Source organism: Danio rerio, chromosome 8 (assembly GCF_049306965.1).
Source record: "Danio rerio strain Tuebingen ecotype United States chromosome 8, GRCz12tu, whole genome shotgun sequence".
In the NCBI taxonomy this organism is placed as follows: Eukaryota; Metazoa; Chordata; class Actinopteri; order Cypriniformes; family Danionidae; genus Danio; species Danio rerio.
In genome coordinates, this window is record NC_133183.1 from 59,363,609 (window position 1) to 59,384,523 (window position 20,915).

Below are 20,915 nucleotides of genomic sequence, written 5' to 3' on the forward strand. Positions count from 1 at the left end.
AACTTAGTTAATGATCAATATATAATAGGCCCTTTAGATGTGGATCTTCAAACCAGGAATTTTTAAGAAGTCCATCAAATATGTGTCGTGAGATAACTCAGACTATCTCTTCTGACTCACTCTCACACTCCTGAAGAGATAGATAAATGTCAACAATGAAAAAAGACTCTCGTTTCCCATATGATGGCTGTGAGTGGCTGTAAAAACAGGTTTTGTGGCTGTTTGCAGTGTGATGTCATGAGAGCAGGATATCCTGGTGTTACACGTCACGCTGCGCAGGAATGTCTGAACTTTGTTACATAGTAACTACACAACAGTGTGTGTGTGTGTGTGTGTGTGTGTGTGTGTGTGTGTATGTGTGTGTGTGTGAACATCAGTGGCATAGCAATAGTATAATAAGAGTAACAGTGTAAAATATTTGGGTTGCCATGTAGTCCAAATATTTGACTACATTAAGTTAAATCCACGAAAGTCATTTTGAACAACCAGACCTGAACTGTATTGAAACAGAAAGGGATAGTTCACCAAAATATTTTAATTCTGGCATTATTTACCCACCCTTTACTTGTTCAAACCTTTATGAGTTTCTTTCTTTGAAAAAAATTTGAAGAAAGCTGAAAACCTGTAACCATTGACTTCAATAGTATTTTGTTTTTCCTAGTATGGAAGTTTATGGTTACAGGTTTTCAGCATTTTTCAAAATATCTTCTTTTGTGTTTAACAGTAAAAAGTAACTGTTATACCACTCAAGTAAAGATAACTTTTTGAGTGAACTATCCCTTTAAGACAACTGCTGCAGTTGTTACTGTGTATAATGTAAGTGCACTCTTCATCATTTCTTTTGTTATTGTTTACCTTGAATTCCAGCGAAGTATAAATCCATTCTGGTGTGTGTTTGTACAGAGACGAGGCTCTTATGAAGTGCTTCTCTGAGGAGAGAGATAACCTGGAGAGACAGATCGAGATGCTTCAGTGAGTTCAACACACACAGCACGACATGAAAACACTGCAAATCAACAAAACATAGACAGAAACTTTGCCTTCTGAGGCTGAATATACCTTTACTTTTGTCTTTAAAGGTGCCATTTAATAAAAACCTTAATATACATGCCTGCAGGCACAGGACATAAATGTGACATCATGTTGACATTGTACCCGAACATTTTTGGATTTTGGATGTTGTTTGGAAATGAAAATCGGGTTGAGAACCTAACGTCACACCGACGTCAATGTCCAACCTAAAAACAACCAAATATTAACGTTTAATCATGTTACACCTTGCTGTTGTGTGGACGTTACCACTATGGAATCTATTAGACGTTTTATTTTGGCCACTTTCCAACACAACCTAAAATCAACCAAATATCAACGTAATTTTAAGTCATTATTGGACGTCAAAATAACGTTGTCCTTAGAAGCTGGCTAGACATTGCATTTTGGTCACCTGACGTCATGACTTAAATCTAACCTAATGTTAACGTCTTATAATGTTGTGTGCCTGCTGGGCCTAGGTATAGCTGTATAATAAGAGCTTAGTACATGGAAATGACATACAGTGAGTCATGTGTAACCTCATTCTCATGTGAATGCCTTGAATTTATCACCCCTGTAAAAGTTAGGGCAAATAGAACAAAACACAGGCTTGCTTGGACACAATGCTTCCTAGTGAGATTACAACAATGGGACTCTTATTTTGAAAATGGAAGGCATAGGGAGACTAAAACCCAGTGCGCCTAATCAAAAACCTGGAAAACTGGAATAAAACAGCCTGCATTTGATTGGCCATAATGTTTCAACAATGACCCCCCCCCCCACCCCCTTTATTTTTACCTCTGTGCCTACTCAGAAATCTGTGTCAGATTTGTGTCAGTCTGTGTTTGATTTGACACAATATTTCCTAGTGAGATTACAACAATGATCACCCCCCCCCCTCTTATTTTTAAGTATAGTTAAGCTTATATTAAATTAACTATGTATGTGGGACTCTAATTTTGAAAATGGGAGACACAGAAAGACTAAAGCCCACTGCGCCTAGTCAGAAATCAGACCAATTGAAACAAAACACAGCCTGCGTTTGATTGGATGCAAGTTTTCTAGTGAGATTACAACATTGATTACATCCCCCTTATTTTTAAGTTTATCTAATCATATATGTATATGAGACTCTTATTTTGAAAATAGGAGATGCAGGGAGCCCAGTCAGAAATGAGGCCAATTGGAACAAAACACAGCCTGCGTTTGATTGGACAAAGGTTTCCTAGTGAGATTACAATGACAATTTCTCCTCTTATTTTTACGTTTATCTAAGCATATATTAAACTTACTATGTATATTGGACTCTTATTTTGAAAATGGGAGATGCAGGCAGACTAAAGCCTGCTGCGCTTAGTCAAAAACTAGGCCAACTGGAATTAAACATAGCCTGCGCTTTACTGGACACAATGTTTCCTATGAATTTACAACAATTATCATTTCCACCCTTATTTTTAAGTTTATCTATATTTAACTTACCAGCTACACGGGACTCTTATTTTGAAAATTGGAGACGCAGGGACCCTCTGTTTACAGCACCTCAGAGCATAAAATACAACACATACGGACTGTGTATTTATTTAGCGCCACCCCTTCGAGCCATACGGTCTGATTAAATGTATTTTTAACACTTTAACGTGTATATTGTGAAATTAGCCACGTCTGTTTGTAGTGAGGCAACAAACACATGTAGACCACTGAAAATAAGCATTAGTTTAAGGCATGTTTATGCATCATGTCATATCACTAAGCGTTTTCTATTATTTCCATTGAGTTAAAGGCTGCCAATTCCCTTTTTCAAACTTATTTGTTTCTGCAAAGGTTGAAATTAATTCCTGCTTATGTTTTCTTACACATTAAAGTCTCAAAATACATTCCGGTAGGCCCCTTTTCTTAATTATAATTTAGTCATATTTCATCTACTATACACACCTAAGGAGAAAAATAGGGATTTCTGTTGGCGTAAATCATAAGTACAGCTCATTAATATTCATGACCCTTCCAAATAAGGTCAAAATGGACATTCTGATCTCATTCCTATGTTCATAAATTAGCAAAAACAATTAGAACATAATTTTATTACTGTTCTCTATGGCACCTGTTGAGGGTTTTTCACCCAAAAATGCTAATTCTGTAAATACTGCCATTTCAAACACCAGAGGAATTTCACAAGAACCAAAGTTTAACAAATAATTTGAAATGCATGTAAGATGTGCAGAATAAGGTGGATAGTTTTGGATTGTTGCTGTTATAGATTTTTAAATGTTTATTTTCTCCATATCTAGGGTAGCAAACAGAAAGCTGCACGACAGTAATGACAGTCTGCGTACGGCGCTGGAGAGCAGTCAGAGCAAGAGCAAGACTCAGGTAAAACCTTTCTGCAGTGTGAATGGATTAAGCTCTTTGAGACCAATGTTTGCTGATCAGGCGAATACTTTGATGTCTATGTGTGTTCTTTAAGGGGCATGGATTAAGCTTCTTGTTAGCTGTGTTAACATGTGATACATTTCTGCGTATCCATTAAGACAGGCCTGACATTTTTTCTCTCACAGCGTGTTAGCGGACTCTCACCTGGAGTTTACGTGAACACCAGAAAGAATGTCTGCCACTCTTATTTTGATCGGTAAGTCATGTGACTGCTGTTATTGAACATTTTACAGCACCCCTAGAGTTAAACAGCAGAGTTTTACCATATTTAATCCATTTAGCTGATCTCAGGGTCTGGCGGGAGCACTTTTAGCTTAGGTTAGCATAGATGAACGGATTAGACCATTAGCATCTCACTTAAAAATGACCAAAGACTTTGTTCAAAAGTGTTTTGTTATACTTTTACAAGTAAATACCAAACGTATACAATTCTCGCTACTAATAAATCATTAACTAATACTTTAAGATTAATAAACTTCTTATTTGCTGTTTATTAATAGTCCCTACTGAAAAAAACAGCTTAAACCAGCCTAGGCTGGTTGGCTGGTTTTATCTGGTCGACCAGGCTGGTTTTAGAGGGGTTTGGGCCTTTTCCAGGCTGGTTTCCAGCTATTTCCAACCTGGTCTTAGCTGGTCACGTTGGGGGATGACCAGCTAAAACCACCTTGACCAGCCTAGCCAGGCTGGAAGCCCAGCCAAAACCAGCTATGCCCAGCTTAAACTAGGCTGGTCAAGCTGGTTTAAGCTGGAATTAGCTGGTCATATTCCAGCCTGACCAGCTAAGACCAGGCTGGAAATGGCTGGAAACCAGCCGGGAAATGGCCAAAACCCCTCTAAAGCCAGGCTGGTCAACCTGCTAAAACCAGCCAATCAGCCTAGGCTGGTTTAAGGTGGATTTTTCAGCAGGGTTCTTAAGGTAAATTTGCTTTATTTAAAAAAGTGAGTAAACTTGTTGCCTTAAGCAGGTCGCACACCAGAAGCGCCGCTCGGCGGCGCACCGCGCCATGCATTTTAGAATTCTAAACATAGGTTTCTATCAGGATACACACACCGGCGCCGCAAGTCGGCGGCTGTCGGCGGCTGTCGGCGGCGCCCGGCGACGGCTCAAGACGCAGTTCATTTTTCAGCCGCGCCATAGAGCGCCATCTGATTAGTTTCATGTTAAATATCATTCGAATGTGCGCGTCTGGTGTGTGATACTTTAAACTGTCATGTGCGCACCGTGTCGCGGCGCCGAGCGGCGCTTCTGGTGTGCGACCTGCTTTAAAAGCTTAAAGCCGTAAACCTGGAACTTAAGTTGATTAACATAGCTCATTTACTTAAAAAATTTGAAGGCAACTGGTTTACTCACTTTAAGTAAACTCATTTATTTTAAGTCAAATCATTTAATCCTTTTAAAAGCAACATATTTACTTACCTATGTTGAGTAAATTCAACTAATCCTTTTAATAGCAACAAATTTACTCATTTATTTTAAAATTAACCAATCGCTTTAAAAGCAACATGTTTACTCATTTATTGTAAGTAAAGTCAGCTCATCGTTTTAAAAGCAACAGATTACTCATTTATTTTAATTAAAGTCAACTAATCGCTTTTAAAGCAACAGATTACTCATTTATTTTAAGTACAATCATCTAATCGTTTTAAAAGCAACAGATTACTCATTTATTTTAAGTACAATCATCTAATCACTTTAAAAGCAACAGATTTACTTATTTATTTTAATTAAAGTCAACTAATCGCTTTTAAAGCAACAGATTACTCATTTATTTTAAGTACAATCATCTAATCGTTTTAAAAGCAACAGATTACTCATTTATTTTAAGTACAATCATCTAATCGCTTTAAAAGCAACCGATTTACTTATTTATTTTAAGTAAAGTCAACTAATCGCTTTTAAAGCAACAGATTTACTCATTTATTTTAAGTAAAGTCAACTAATCATTTTAAAAGCAACAAATTTACGAAACTATTTTAAGCAAAGTAAATTAATCGTTTTAAAAGCAACAGGTTTACTCATTTATTTTAAGTAAAGTCAACTAATCTCTTTAAAAACAACAGATTTATTCAACTATTTTAAGTAAAGTCAGCTTATTGCTTTTGAGGCAGCAGGTTTACTCACTTTTAAACTAGTGGCTATTTACAGTGCATTTTGTGAATGTAGTTTTGAGTAAGAGTGATGTCTGCAGGTGCTGCAACACGTGTGTGGATGAGGAAGACTACGATCAATTTCGGCTGATGGCGGGAATGCGCAGACAGAGCTGTGATTCTCTGGCTCTGGCTTTGTGTGACCCGATGCGCAGACGCAGCTGCGAGGAGGACAGTCTCCCAGACAGCGGCATGTCTACCCTGCGCTCCAATATCGGATATGATTATGAGCATGAGAGAACATCCAGTCCTGTGGAGGCAGAAGACAGCAACACCACAGTGTCTGGAGACACGTCTGATACTGAGGTATGATGATCTCATTAAAGTGATACTTACTTACTCCAAGGGCCGTTTATATTGAAGTTGATATTTTGCCGTACCATGTTGGTGTTTCATAACATCGAATTTTTACAAGGTGGGTCATTAGCCTAACGCTCAACCCCCAACCTGGAGGACCAGGACATCCCATTCACACACAAACACCACGGACAATTAAGCTTACCCAGTTCACCTATAGCGCATGTCTTTGGATTTGTGGGGAAGACCAGAGCTCCCAAAGGAAACCCATGCCAACACGGGGAGAACATGCAAAGTCCACACAGAATTGCCAATTGACCCAGCCGAGGCTCGAACCGGCGACCTTCTTCCTGTGGGGGCCACCTCTATCTAGCCGTAGTGTATGAGTGTGGGTGAATGTAAGCATGTATGGGTGTTTCGCAGTACTGGGTTGCAGCTGGAAGGGCATCCGCTGCACATATGCTGGAGTAGTCGATTCAATCTGCTGTGGTGACATCTGAAATAGAGACTAAAGCCGAAAGAAAATGAATGAATGAATTAATGAAAAGTTGCATCAATATAAACAGCGCCCTCTAGTGGATTTGTCATCTGAAACGTGTGAATAAATATCCCAGAAGCAACGTATTTTACATATTACAAAAATGTAGGCTGAGGCATGTATTTGGTCTCCTGTTATATAATAACTTTTGTGTGATCACAGGTTGTGGAAATGCGAGAAGAGGCTGCGTCAGGGTCGGACAGCGAATCCGTTCAGAGCTGGATGCCATCAAAGCCTGTTCAGACGGATGACGTTTCTGCTTCAGGGAAGAAATGCCTTTCTGCTATTTTCACAGAGGTATGAGATTCACCTGACAAAAAGTGTCTTAAAGGGGATCTGTTATGAAAAAAAATCACTTTTATACAGGGTTTAACACCGCTTTGTGGCAACAGTGTGTGAATATAGCCAGCCTCTAATGAGAACAATTAACTTTTTTATAAGCACACTTCATAAACACAGTCTGCAGAAACACTTAGATTGACATTCTCCTTTTGTACATGATATCAAAGGGGAAAGCCCCGCCCACTAGTGATGATTTCCTTCATTACCATAGACAGCCCTGAGTGAGAAGCAGCCATCCGCTATTGGAGTTTCCAAGCCATAAGCATGAGCCAAAGACTGCAAACTCCGAATCTCTTTACGTCCATAATTTTCGCTTCAAGAGTTCACACTTAGCTGATGATTGATTATCAAGCTTGTTTGGCATGCTGTCCCGGGAGAGAGCTCTGAGCTCATAAGATCCTCGAGCCGGGGGCTCCCTCCTGTTTGCAAGGCGAGAGGGAAGTTTGAGCTCAGGTAGATCTCGAGAACTCCGCTGCTGTAGTAGCTAATGAACAGATATTGATTGCTCTTAAAGATAATTACTTACTAGGAGCATGTCTATGGTGCCGATTTGGATTAGTCAATTAACTTAAGTTGGATGTTTTTGGACGGTGGGAGGAAACCGGGGAACCCGGGGTAAACCCACGTGAGCCCGGGGAGAACATGTAAACTCCACACAGAAACATCAGCTGCCTTGGTAAGGACTAAAACCAGTGACGTTCTTGCTGTGAGGCACCAGTGCTAAACACTGGGCCCCCGTGCCACCCATCTAGGAAAGGAGGAGGAGTAGGGGTGGAAGGGGGGATTCTTCAAAACGAAGATGGCTATGATGTGGAACTTAGGGTATTTATAGAGGCTTAGGGATCATGTGATTGGTGAATCATAAATTGGATAATGAGGGACCAGCTGCAAGCAGTCATAAGCAAATCAAGAAATAAGTTTATAAATAAAGTTCACATGTTAAATATTAAATTCGATCATACTGACAAAACTTTAGTCTGTAATAAATTTGTTTAAAATCGGGTTTGATTATTTTAGTTGTTTGCATCCGAAAAATCGTTTGAGAGGTGTTTTGACAGTTCAGAGCCATCGTACAAGTGAAAGGCAAAATTCAGAATGCCGTCACTTGACCAGCACAGATCACTTTGGGCTCTATTTTAATGATCTAGGCACAAAGTCTAAAGCGCAGGGCGCAAAAGCATTAAGGGCATGTCTGAATCCACTTTTGCTATTTTAAGGATGGAAAAAAACGATTTGCGCCCTGGTGCATGGTCTAACTGGGTTGTGCTTATTCTCTTAATGAGTTCTGGGTGTGTTTTGAGCATAGCGTACATTAAACCAGTCTCATCTGCCATTCCCTTTAAGAGTCAGTTGCGTCACGCCACAGCGGATTTGCTAACAACATGGCAGACTATGTAAGTGGAAACACTGTATGCTTCACTAGTGAGAAAACAGTTAAACAGATCATCTACAGCACGAGGACAAAGAACGAGCCTCCTCCATTCAGCCTCTTTACTTTTACTCTTTACTTTACTCCTTTACTTTCATGGATAAGAAAACAGTGTTGTACTCACTCCACTAAAGACATCCATTAACATACATATTCAATTTAATTTGTTAAGTGCAAAGATTTGTTTCAAAACTATTCCTAAATTCAGTTTTAATTTATAGCAAACAAATAAATAAACAATAATAACGAAGTGTGGTCAAAAAACTGAGTTATATCCAAACACACATACTATTCTTATGCCCCATATGATGATGCAGACGTCTCCAAAACCCAACAGGTGGACAAATCTTAACTTGCTTTGATGAAAGCAAATAGAAATATACATATAATAAATAATACTGCTAATAATATTAATATATAATATTATATACAAATTGTCATGAATAAACTGAAAAAAGCCCCCCGACATAATATTTGTGTATTGCTGAACATCCTGTGTGTATTAAGCAATGTGTAAACAATTGGAGCTGCATAGGCACATAACTATCGCACTCTGCGCTTGACCTTAGACCAGCTTTTAGTTGGTCAATGGCCCAGTCTATTTAAGTTCCTCAAAATAGCAACGCACCAACAATGTGCCTTAACACACCTCCTTCCTAGACCGGCATGCCCAAGATTCCACAAAGTGCCACAAATAGATGTGCTATTTAAAAAACATGGCGCAAAATGTGAAAATTAGGGTTGCGCCGGTCTGAAAATAGCAACAAATTGCGCCAAACACGTCTTGTGCCTTATTACGCCGGGTGTATGATATGGCCCTTCATAAAAAAACGCAGCGGATAAATTCATATAAAAAGAGAATTTAGCAGACGAAAAAATGTGAAATACGAAGAAAAAAAAAACCCTCAAACAAATATTTCGGAATTCAGTGTGCAAAGACCTTAAGAGTCTTTACAAATGTGGAGTTTTAGGATGCACAAAAAACTCTGTAGTCTCTATAGTTAACCTTCCTCTGAGCCACTTCTTTTGATATTTTTAGCTCCACCCCCTTTAAAAAAAGGCTCAATCTCATTTGCATTTAAAGCGACAATCACCAAAACAGCACAATTAGGACCAAAGCCTAAAAGGGGGCAGCTTCAAAGAGATATAAAACATCATTTGTGTGGGATTTCAAGCTGAAACTTCACTGACATCAGAGACTTATTTTACATCTTATAAAAATGGGCATAATAGGGCCACTTTAAATCTGACCCACTCCATTCGCAATCCCGAAAAAACAAATGGCAGTGCTGAAACTGGAGTGTAAAGCCGAGCTGTGTGTGTGCAGAGAGAGCAGGATGAGCTGGCCGTGTCTCAGTCTCCATCTGAGAAGGCTTACAGGATCGTGCTGGCAGGAGACGCTGCAGTGGGAAAGTCCAGCTTTCTTCTCCGTCTCTGTAAGAATGAGTTCAAAGGCAACACCAGCGCCACACTGGGTGAGACTTTTAAAACACCTGAAGATAATCTCCAACTGGCACAGAGATTACATGACGGTCATTTGTGTGCGTGTGTTTGCCATAGGTGTTGATTTCCAGATGAAAACTCTGGTTGTGGATGGCGTTCCAACAGTGCTGCAGTTATGGGACACGGCTGGACAGGAAAGGTAATTTTGATTTATTATTTTATTATTTATTATTATTATTATTTATATATAATTTATTTATTTATTTGACATGGACATCACAATTACACTGGACAACCAAATGCATTTGTTTAAGTGTTTTAGCAAACTTGCTAATTCTCAACACCTGTCCACAGGGGGCTTGAAAAGATTGGTAAAAATGTAAATATAATAAATACATATACACAACAGTATATTTCTTTACATAACATTACTGAAGGCAAAAGCAAAGGCAACATGATCCAATAAACTAAGAGTAGACTATTAGTGCAAACACTGCTGTATTGTTTTAACAGTATAAACACTACTAAAAATATTTATTTTACTTTCTGATTTTAGGCTAACAGGTAAATCAGTCCACAGTTTGGCTCCCTTTACAGAGAAGACAGATTGACCAAAGGAGGTCTTACACTTTGGCACTAGACAGTCATCATTAGCAGTTAATAAACAGATCATTAACATTTAAAAACCAATTTAAGATAATTAAATTTATTATAAAACTATCAAAACTAAAAAGGTTATGTTTACAAAAAACTTCACAGTGATGCCATCGCATAGGCTTTGAGTCCATCATTTTAACTGCTTGTTTATATAATGAGTCAATAGACTAAGATGTAATGCAAAACGTCAAGTGAGAGAATATCATTGTGTGCATGTATAACTTTGCAGTTTGATATTTTAAAAAGCCTTCTAATAAAACGAAAACAGTTTAGACTTGGCTTAGCTTTCTTACTTATATTTTTAACATGACTATCAAATTTTTTATTAATGTCTAGAGTAATGCCAAGATACTTAAATTCATTCACTTTTTAAATAAAGTTATTTTTGATCAGCTTAAAAATGTATCCCGTAAAGTCACTGCGTAGATTAAAGTTCTGTGAAAACAAATTAAGATGCAGAGAAATGGCATTGTTTTATTGTACAAATATACAGTTGAAGTCAGAATTATTATTTTCAGCACATTTCTAATCATATTAGTTTTAATAACTCATCTCTAATAACTGATTTATTTGATCTTTGCCATATGATGACAGTACATAATATTTGACTAGATATTTTTCACTACATTTCTATACAGCTTAAAGTGACATTTAAAGGCTTAACTAGGTTAATTAGGCAAGTTAGATTAATTAGGCAATTCACTGTATATTGATGGTTTGTTCTATAGAAAACCGAAAAATAAATATTGCTTAAGGAAGCTAATAATATTGACCTTACAATGGTTTTTAAAAAATTAAAAAACTGCTTTAATTCTAGCTGAAATAAAATGTACAAGACTTTCAAGACAAAATATTTTAGGAAATACTGTGAAAAATTACCTGGTCTCTTAAACATCATTTAGGAAATATTTAAAAAAGAAAACAAAAAAATCACAGGAGGGCGAATAATTTGATTCAACTGTATATTGCAGACAAATTCGATTTTTTAACTGAAGTTTACATTTATCAAGCATCATTAATGAATGACAAAATATTTATAAAATATTGCATCATTCCTTTGACATGTCATGTTTTGATACATATGATGTCTAGGTTTTCTTAAGTAGTCATTTCATTAATAAAGCTAAAAGCCTTTGTATCTAAATTGAAATAATTATATTATTGTTTTATTTCTAGTGAGATTTATCTGGATTTTAAGTTAGGTAATTACTTTTCAGAATAATTCATCAGAAATGTTTTTTAAAATACAATTCTAATGATGTAATTAGTAATTCATGACTTGTTTTAAATAATTTACTCAACACTGCTCATAACTATGGCAAGGCAGAATCTGTGGATATTTTTTGCTATTTCTGCAGAGAATTTTGTAAAAAAATCTGCGGATTTATGCGGAATGATTTAGGGAGTATCATACTGTAACAAAAAAATTGATCTATGAAATACAAAATAATTACTTGTATTTAATGTTTACAATGCAAATCCATCCAGATCCACTTATTTGGTAAACAAAGCAAGTCTATTATATATGTATACTAAAAGACAGAAAATATAACTTTTGAAATATGAAAATATGATTCCATCCCCACCTGCTGGTGAAAGAGCAGCTGGCAATCTTCAATCTGCAATCTATTGCTTTTCCTGCAGTTCCCGGATGTAATGTTGAATTTTAACAGTCGACTTTAAACCACTGAATTTATGGAAGCGAATATTTGAACTGAAATAAAATGAACTGAAAATTGCCTTTTGAATATTATACATCGTATTTTTAAAGAGTATTGAATATGTTGTAAGTGAAATCTGAAAATTGAAAATGAGTTATTGAATTTTCAAGTATGAAAACGTGTTTGAAATATTTTTTCATTGAAATATTCACAGCTTAAATAAACAGCTATGTTAAACTTCAGGACCTAAAAATACCAACCCTGGAATTCAAGTCATTAAAATGCAAGAACTTGTTAATATGGTGTATTATATTTTTCAGTTTGTGCTATTCAACAAGCTTTTTAATTCAATAGTTTTGGCATTGATTTTGTTCCATAGACTTGACAGTTTGTCAAGTCTATGGAACAAAATCAATGCCAAAACTATGGGTTGGGGATGGAAGGGCATCCACTGCGTAAAACATATGCTGGATAAGTTGGCAGTTCATTCCGTTGTGGCGACCCCAGATTAATAAAGGGATTAAGCCGAAAACAAAATGAATGAATGAATTTTAAACTGAAGTACACTATGAGCTAAATGTTGGACACTCTGTTGTCTTTTTGCAGGTTTCGGAGCATTGCTAAGTCATACTTCAGGAGAGCGGATGGAGTTCTTCTGCTGTACGACGTCACCTGTGAGAAGAGCTTTCTGAATGTGCGAGAATGGGTCGACATCATCGAGGTATGTCCTCCACAGCGTCTCATTTAAATAATGGCTATCATAGTAATAATATGTAAGGGATGAGGGTTTTTCGGGAATACTTCATTCTGATTAGTCAATCACGACATTCCAAGGTATGTTTTTTCGTGATAACAGCCACCGAAGCTACTTTGATTTATATTTATCATCATAGTATACTAACTTCGAACCATCCTATTTACCATTGGGGCGGCACGGTGGCTCAGTGGTTAGCACTGTCACCAAGCGTCCCAGCTGGGCCATTTGGCATTTCTGTATAGAGTTTGCTTGTTCTCCCCGTGTTGGCGCGGGTTTGCTCTAAGTGATATATATATATATATATATATATATATATATATATATATATATATATATATATATATATATATATATATATATATATATATATTGTAATCAGTCAATGAAGTTACCATAAATGGTTTCTCGTGCACCCAATAAAGTAAAGGGTTACATCCGTACATCATCTGGTTGCTGGGTTGGCTTAAAACGCTGCTGTGATTGTTCTCTGATGCAGGATGTTTCTCAGGATGACATTCCCATCATGCTAGTGGGCAATAAGACAGATCTGAGGAAGGAGGCTCTTCAGGACGGAGTCACCTGCATTCCAACCAGCTATGGAGAGAAACTGGCCATGGTTTGTGTGTTTCTCTGACATTTAGTCTTGCTTTCAGCTTTTAACAGGGACTCGAAAATGAAAAGTGTCTTCGTCTTACTCTCATGCACACCACGTGACTTTGATTCTCTCTGGAATCACGAACAGAGGAACTTTGAGCTTCAAAACAGTCATCAAAGCAGCGCAGCAGCAGTCTGTGCAGCTGAATCTCGATATTCTGAAATCTTTTTTTTGTCACTCAAAACTCTCGCATGCCTCAGAAGATTGGACTCTTTGAATTTAAAATGAGGATATTTTTTCAAGCAGTGGCCTAGATTTTATTAAAAAAAGCACAACAGTGGCTCAGTGGTTCGCACTCACAGCAAGAAGGTCACTGGTTTGAGTCTCAGCTGGGTCAGTTGGCATTTGTGTGGAGTTTGTATGTTCTCCCTGTCTTGGTGTGGGTTTTCTCCGGGTGCTCCGGTTTCTCCAGTCCAAACACATGTGCTATTGGGGAATTGAATAAACTAAATTGGCCATAGTGTATGAGTGGGTGTGGGTGAATGTGAGAGTATGGGTGCTGCTTCCTAGTTCTGGGTTGCAGCTGGAAAAGCTTCCACTGTGCAAAACATATGCTGGAGTAGTTGGTGGTTCATTCCTGTGGTGACCTCTTAAAAAACAAAGACTAAGCTGAAATAAAATGAATGAATGAATGTTTTATTTGTTGCCATGTTTTTTTTTATTTTAATTTCATTGTATGTTGATATTCATTCATTCTCTTTTTGCCTTCGTCCCTTTAACAATGTTGGAATATCTAGCCAATTCCATGCGTTTTCAATAAGAAAAAAATGCAAAAAATATTAGTAATTTATTAGATACAAATGAATAATTCGATGACAGAGAGGAATTACATACAAGAGGTTCGCAACTATTTTACATTTTCTGACTCCATCCTAAATACACAACCGATAGTCCTTTGGCTCTGTAGTGGCTTTCCAATTGCCGCTATTGTTGGTAGAGCAAGCAAGTTTCGTACGCGTAAAGTCAGAGTCCGTAGGCAAATAAAAACGTCTTTATTTTCCAATCAACTTTCAATCAACAGAATTACTCAATCACTTTCCTTAATCTATACTTTTCCTACTTAGATTTTTTGTCTTGTTTCTAGTCCAAATATCTGAAAGTTCTTAAATCAAGAAGCATTTTCTAGACAAGCAAAACATATTGTCTTGTTTTAAGAAATAATATGCCAAAATGGGTTTTCCTTAAATCAAGCTAAATAATCTGCCAATGGGGTAAGCAAAATAATCTTAACACAAATCGAAAAACAAGATTATCCATTTACTATGACCATTTATGTGAAGCTGCTTTGACACAATATGCATTGTAAAAGTGCTAAACAAATAAAGCTGAATTGAATTTAATTAAATGTTCATTTTTAGGTGAAAACAATCCATTTAAACCTTTAAACTCCTTCCCTTGGCTAATAGTTTTTTTTTTTTTTTTTTTTTGCATAAATGCTAAACTGTGTCTCTTCTATATATTCAGACATACAGTGCCTTATTCTGTGAGACGAGTGCAAAAGATGGATCCAACATCATTGAAGCTGTTCTTCATTTAGCCCGGTAAGTCCTGCTCCTGAATAAAAAACATATTAGTATAGTCAATAATTGTGATGATTAGCAAAAACAATGTGCTATAGGCAGAGGATGAGTGTACGCTCTTCATAGAATGGATGTGAATTTAAACGAAGTTCACACACACAAAAAACAAAACATTTTTCATTTGTTGAACAGTTTACAGCAGTGCTTCTTAAACTGTGGTATGTGTACCACTAGTGGTACGCATGCTTTCTTCTAGTGGTACAGGGAGCAATCGCTGAATAATTAAAGTAAAAAATAAATGAACACAATTTTAACCCTTTAACGTGTTCGATAACATCGATGTGATCTGTAAATTGATTTTAATAGGCTAAACCTTTTATTTTATTTTCAATATTGTTATGTATTCAATTATTTGAAGCTAATTTCCTCCCCGTATTTGTAACGGTTGTTGGGGGCATATCCTGTATTAATATATCCCAATGTTGACATGTGTAGTTTAATCACTTGCTTTTCTGACACACAAAGCCTACTCTAACGCACAATAAGCAGATCTAATTTCTAATTACAATTTTTCTATCCAATTCGAACATTTAAAATACACGTTAATGATTTTAAAGATAATTTATAAAAAAAAAAAAAATAATGAATATGATGACATAGTCTATATTTATGAGGTCCAAGCAACATTTCAGGTGTTTTGATGAATAGGCTACTTTATGATAATACCTTACATTTAAGTACAGCAGTTTTCTTTTTTACTTTTTGAGAACAGTGCCATTTTTAATTAACTTTTAAAGCACGTTTTAATTTAAATGTTTACATTTTGTTTATTTTTTTTACCTGAAAGCACAGTACAGCGTTAATGCTAAAACTATTTAGAATGGTTAAAGTGGCTGACAATGATAAATATTTATAATAATAATAATAAGTAATCTGGCTTGTTTTGAACTGTGCACAGCTTTAGCCGCTTAATAAGGCCTAATACGCAACTGTATTTCAATACCGGTCGTTATGGTGGTACGTGAAGAGACGATTATTATCTGAGGTGGTACTTATAGTGAAAAAAGTTTGAGAACCACTGGGTTTACAGTATTCCACAGAAAGACAATAAATTGTCTTATAGCTGCTTGTTCATGTTACTTATTAAAATGAGCTGAAACAACACAATTCTTGAGATTTTGGAGAGAACCAATTAATTGCTTAATTGTTCAACCCCCTTAAATTTGTAAAAAAATAAAAAATAAAAAATGTGGCTCTGTTAAATAGCACTTCTGGGGGGAAAGAAATAAAATTTGCACAGATTTTGTCACAGATTTTATATGCAAACAGAATCATTTGTAATAATAAGACAAGGCACAAGAGGGCAGCAGAGTCATAGCTCTTGGGTTATTTTCACTCCCTGTTTCCTCTCTCTTTTTTCCTTGTACGTTAAAGAGAGGTGACCAAACACGCCGACGATTACAAAGAGCCTGTGTCAGTGGCCAAACTGTCTGGAAATCATACCAAGAAGATGTCCAGTCCAAACTGCTGCATGGGCTGATGGATAAACCCGTCGACTTCCACACACTGATCAAGTATTTAACCGTTCAACTATTTATTCAGCGCGTCATGAAGGAAAACCAAGTTGGAGAATTTTTACCGTGGTAATAACTTAAGAGGTAAAGTTGGTTTTATATTCGCACATTCGTTAGCAGTCTCTATTGTGTTTACCTTGTTAACGTTACTTTGAATATTCGATCGGAATTAGCATGCTAGTATGACTTCTAAACAACATTGACACTGTCTAATTCACTGTGAACAATGTTGTACTTTGATAGTCACTGGCTGCTTATATGATTTCCCTGTTTAGAATTTGCAAAGAGTACTTTTCTGAAATTATATTATTAAGGAGAATGTCTGAATATCCGAATATAAAACCAACTTTACCTCCATTGCTAAATATCTTCAAGTATTGTCTTCAGGATTTTATGAAAATCTTTGCCTTAAATAGCCCTTATAACTTTTATACCGCAGCTGATTATTAGCCCAGAGTTTACTGTGCTGCACCTTACTATTTATTGTGTGTAAAACGAAGAGAATGTTGTCGTAGTTCTGTAATAGATCTACTGTATGAAGTGTGTGTTACTGTATGAAGTGTGTGTTTTGTAAGTTTAGATAATGTGAGCTCATTTCTGCCCTTAAAAAGTGTGAGTTTACATCTTACGTTTCTGATTTGTTTTGTCTCAATTCAGATTTTTGTCTCACTAGTTCAGATTCTTTTTTTTTACTTATAGTTCTGTTTATATCTTGCAATTTCCTTTTTCTTGTAATTCTTTGTTTATATCTCAGTTCTGTCTGCTTCTGTGAGGTTTTCCTCTTATATATGACCGCTTGCTCAGAACAACAAACTGAGCGTCATTTAAAACACTATAGACTGATTTTCTGCGGCCGCCATTTTAAACAGCGAAACCGAGGCTGCGGTGGGAAGAAACCCGGAAGTATCGCTCGAGTCACAGAGGAATGTTGTGTACCTGGCTGTATATCTTAACAGCGAAGAGAAATGGACACCAATTTATAATTTCACCGCCTTCCGAGTGACCCGAAGGTCTGTTCTGAATATGTAGCGAAAATAAGAAAAAGGATATCCAACCTTATTTTTAGCTAAGGAAAATGGCACTAGTTAGCTAACATTTTCTTTCCCAAACACACAATTTAGATGCCTTATATTAAACTTAAGTTAATGAACTGATTCCTTTACCATATTAGGCTTGTCTTGATACAAAATTTTTGTACTGAAATGTAAAAAAAAAAAAAAAAAAATGTCAGCTGCGTCCCAAATGGCACACTATGCACTCATGCACTATGTACTTATGCACTTACACACTCAACAGGATAGTATATGTATGTAGTGTTGTCCCAAATGGCATGCTAATGTTTTTTTACTAAGTGGAAATTTAAACCGTTTCCCTGACGGTTTGACGGTTGCCAAATAAGTGAAATAAACGACCGAATTATCAAATAATACCTGCCGTGAGGATTGCCGCATTCACCATCGTGAGGCGCTGTAATCACTCTCGTAGGAGAATTTTGCTTTCACCATCCAAAATAAATAAAGTTATTCAACATGTGCGTTCGATAGCTCCGCCCCTTCCGCTACGTAAACAAACCTGCGGTCGTTGAGTGCGTGAAGTGTCCATCATTACACACTTAATTTTAGCGGCTGAATGAGTGCATCATCCGGGTAATTAAAGTGCACTTATTATTTTTTAGAGTTTTCAGTGTGAACGCACTACTTACACTATTTATATTACAAAATGGCGTAGAATAGTGCACAAGTATGCGATTTGGGACACAGCAGTCAATTTCCCGTTAACATTTGAGCCCTGTTGATGGCATTCTTAAACAGGGCTGATTTGCCATTGTGTTCATGCGCTCAACAGAAATGACTGTGATTGGCTGAGAAGGTCATCAGTTCAACCACCGCTGTTTACCGAGTGCAAATCGGTAAAAAAACACAGATGAGCGATCCGCTGATGAATCGACTGATCTTCACAGCTTTAAAACGCTCCAATGTCCGTCTATCTGTGTAATCCGTGAAGAGCGGTATACTGATGACCTTCACAGCCCATCACAGTCATTTCTGTTGAGCACTGGTGAATACTATGCCAAATCAGCGCATTTTATGAGCGCTTAAATGTTAGCTGGAAATGGACATTTTGAAAACTTCAGTACCGGGACAACACTATTACACAGACAACACGAGGATGTGCTACAGAGCACTGCAGGGTTTTATTACTCTCAGGGTTACATAGGCTGAAGCAGGGAAGGGTCCCCACTGTGTTTACCTGCTGCCATGAACGGAAGCCTTGGAGGACACTTGAGCGTATTCCCCTTAAAGAGATTGTGATGTAGTTTGATGCCTAATGTGATTTTAATTGTTTAAATTAAATTGAACTGAATTATATTAAAGCGATGTTTACACCACGTCTGCATTTTGAAGTCTCGGCAACAGCTGGAGGTTTGTAGTTCACAGCATGTGCTGATGCTATACTTCCAGGTTTCTTCCCACCGCAGCCTCGCTTTCGTGTTTTAAAATGGCTGCCGCGTGAAATAAGCGTATTACCTGTTTTGCACTGGCTATTCAGGTTCTGTTCACTAAAGTATACATAATTCGCGCACATGCACACGTCCTCTCAATAGTAAATAAACAGTGCATCAGCTCAGGTGTAATTTAGCGGCCATGAAAACATCATTACATTAAGACAGAAATGACGTTTTTGGCTGAATTATACCTTATGAATACAGTATGTGATACTTTTAACAGCATTCGGAGTTGTCCACGTTGCTCAGTAACGTATATAAAACAACGTAAAGCATGGTTTCCTCTATATTTATTCTTCCATGGCGGGGCGCTATGCCAAAACTGATCCCGCCACAGCTACATTACAGCTTCTCATTCAAAACATTGTCGTGTTTTTTTTAATCGCGGGTGATAATCGCACCGAAACGTATTTAAAAGTAAGTGAATTATAACAGCGCAAACTTTTCTGTAACTGTAGTAGTGCTGTGCGCTGTTTGTTTAACTCTTTAAGGCTACGTGCTGACTGACAGGTGCGTGAGAGGCCAGCAAACACGACGTAAAGCCGTTTCAATTTACTTCAGGACGAATTAATGTTGCTCTGTAGGTCTATTAGAGACATTCTTAAATATTCCTAGCAAATCTAATAAATGCTGGAGACATACTCGTTACATAAACACACTAAATCGTAGGCTTGGGCGGTATCCAAATTTTGACACCGTCAAACCTCCCTATTTTACTCCGGTATGCGGTATTACCGTGCATAATAAAAAAAATATGACGTAAGGCGGCCTGAGGTTTGCGCTCATCTGTTTGTCTTGTTCGTGTTGGAGATCTGCGTGGGACACACACACAGAGAGCACGGGAAGGACACACAGCACCACACTCTCTCTCACACACACACACACACACACACACACACACACACACACACAGACAGACAGAGCGAGAGAGAGACGCACAGCACCACGCGCGCTCTCTCTCTCTCTGTGTGTGTGTGTGTGTTTCCGAATAAAGCGCGGGAGCGGTTGGTAACTAAAAAGGGAGCGGTCGCGCGGTCTTACAATATTGCTTCCGAGCACGCGCGCAACCACGTGGATGCTGTGTGTGTGTGTGTCTCTCTCTCTCATTCATACACACATACACACACACACACAGAGAGGGCACCAAGCAATACTCCTTCTGATACTCCCAGAGTTGTCTTTTCAAATGAAGTGACAGACCGTTTTAAAGCTGCGAAACATGCATGACGGTATAACGATATTAGAACTGACACCGTTGCTATTTTTAGATCCCGCGGTATACCATATTACCGTATTACCGCCCAAGCCTACTAAATCGCACTTCACCAGTGTTTATTTGAGAGCGCACAAGAACATGCGCTTGAGCAGCGTATATTTGTGGAGGCGTACAAGAAGTTTTGAGAAATCGTCGCACAAGCAAAGAGATAAATGCGATCTCGAATACTGCGCTCACGACATTTGTCATTGAAATAACGCCACAGGTAGTTGGTAGATCTGAGTAAAGAAGGCCTGCCGCCACAGCTGGATCCTAGAGGAAACACTGCATTTATGCTTCTCCCTACGTTGAAAATATAATTGGCTGAACCATAGAGAAGCTGAATTAAGATCGTGTGGGGGGTCAAATCGAGATTTGCCACCATTGTAGACGCTTCAAAAATGATTGGAGATGATTGACACTTTGGATGCATTTTTCATTGCTTTATGAATTCCATGCCTTTTCTGTTCCAAGCGTATCATAATATATACAGTAGTGCACTCTGTTTTGTTAAATCTATTGAGAATTATATGTAGCATCTTCTAATGTCTTGTTTAAAGTTTATTTCCATGTCAAAAATGTGTTTCTCTGAAAATCTCACTTGCGTTTACAGCAAGACTGTGTTGAACGTAATGAATATGCACAAATAAAGATGGCAAATGTTTTCACTCCAA

At 37.5% G+C, this 20,915-nt stretch overlaps 1 protein-coding gene across 2 annotated transcripts in view; it reads left to right on the forward strand.

The window, feature by feature from the left end:
- rasef (RAS and EF-hand domain containing) overlaps positions 1–20,915 on the forward strand; it is a 39,589-nt gene extending 18,674 nt beyond the window's left edge. Inside the window, exons 7-18 of one of the 2 annotated variants that reach the window (XR_012384794.1) lie at positions 904–972; positions 3,318–3,399; positions 3,585–3,655; positions 5,649–5,913; positions 6,605–6,739; positions 9,541–9,688; positions 9,774–9,855; positions 12,581–12,695; positions 13,228–13,347; positions 14,851–14,927; positions 16,341–17,332; positions 18,960–20,915. Coding sequence is in view for 1 of the 2 variants with exons in the window: in XM_694243.9 (XP_699335.4) it covers positions 904–972; positions 3,318–3,399; positions 3,585–3,655; positions 5,649–5,913; positions 6,605–6,739; positions 9,541–9,688; positions 9,774–9,855; positions 12,581–12,695; positions 13,228–13,347; positions 14,851–14,927; positions 16,341–16,446 (1,270 nt within the window). In the remaining variant the exon portion in view is untranslated. Of the gene's footprint in view, positions 1–903; positions 973–3,317; positions 3,400–3,584; positions 3,656–5,648; positions 5,914–6,604; positions 6,740–9,540; positions 9,689–9,773; positions 9,856–12,580; positions 12,696–13,227; positions 13,348–14,850; positions 14,928–16,340 lie in introns of both variants that reach the window. The other variant, XM_694243.9, reaches the window with a different exon arrangement.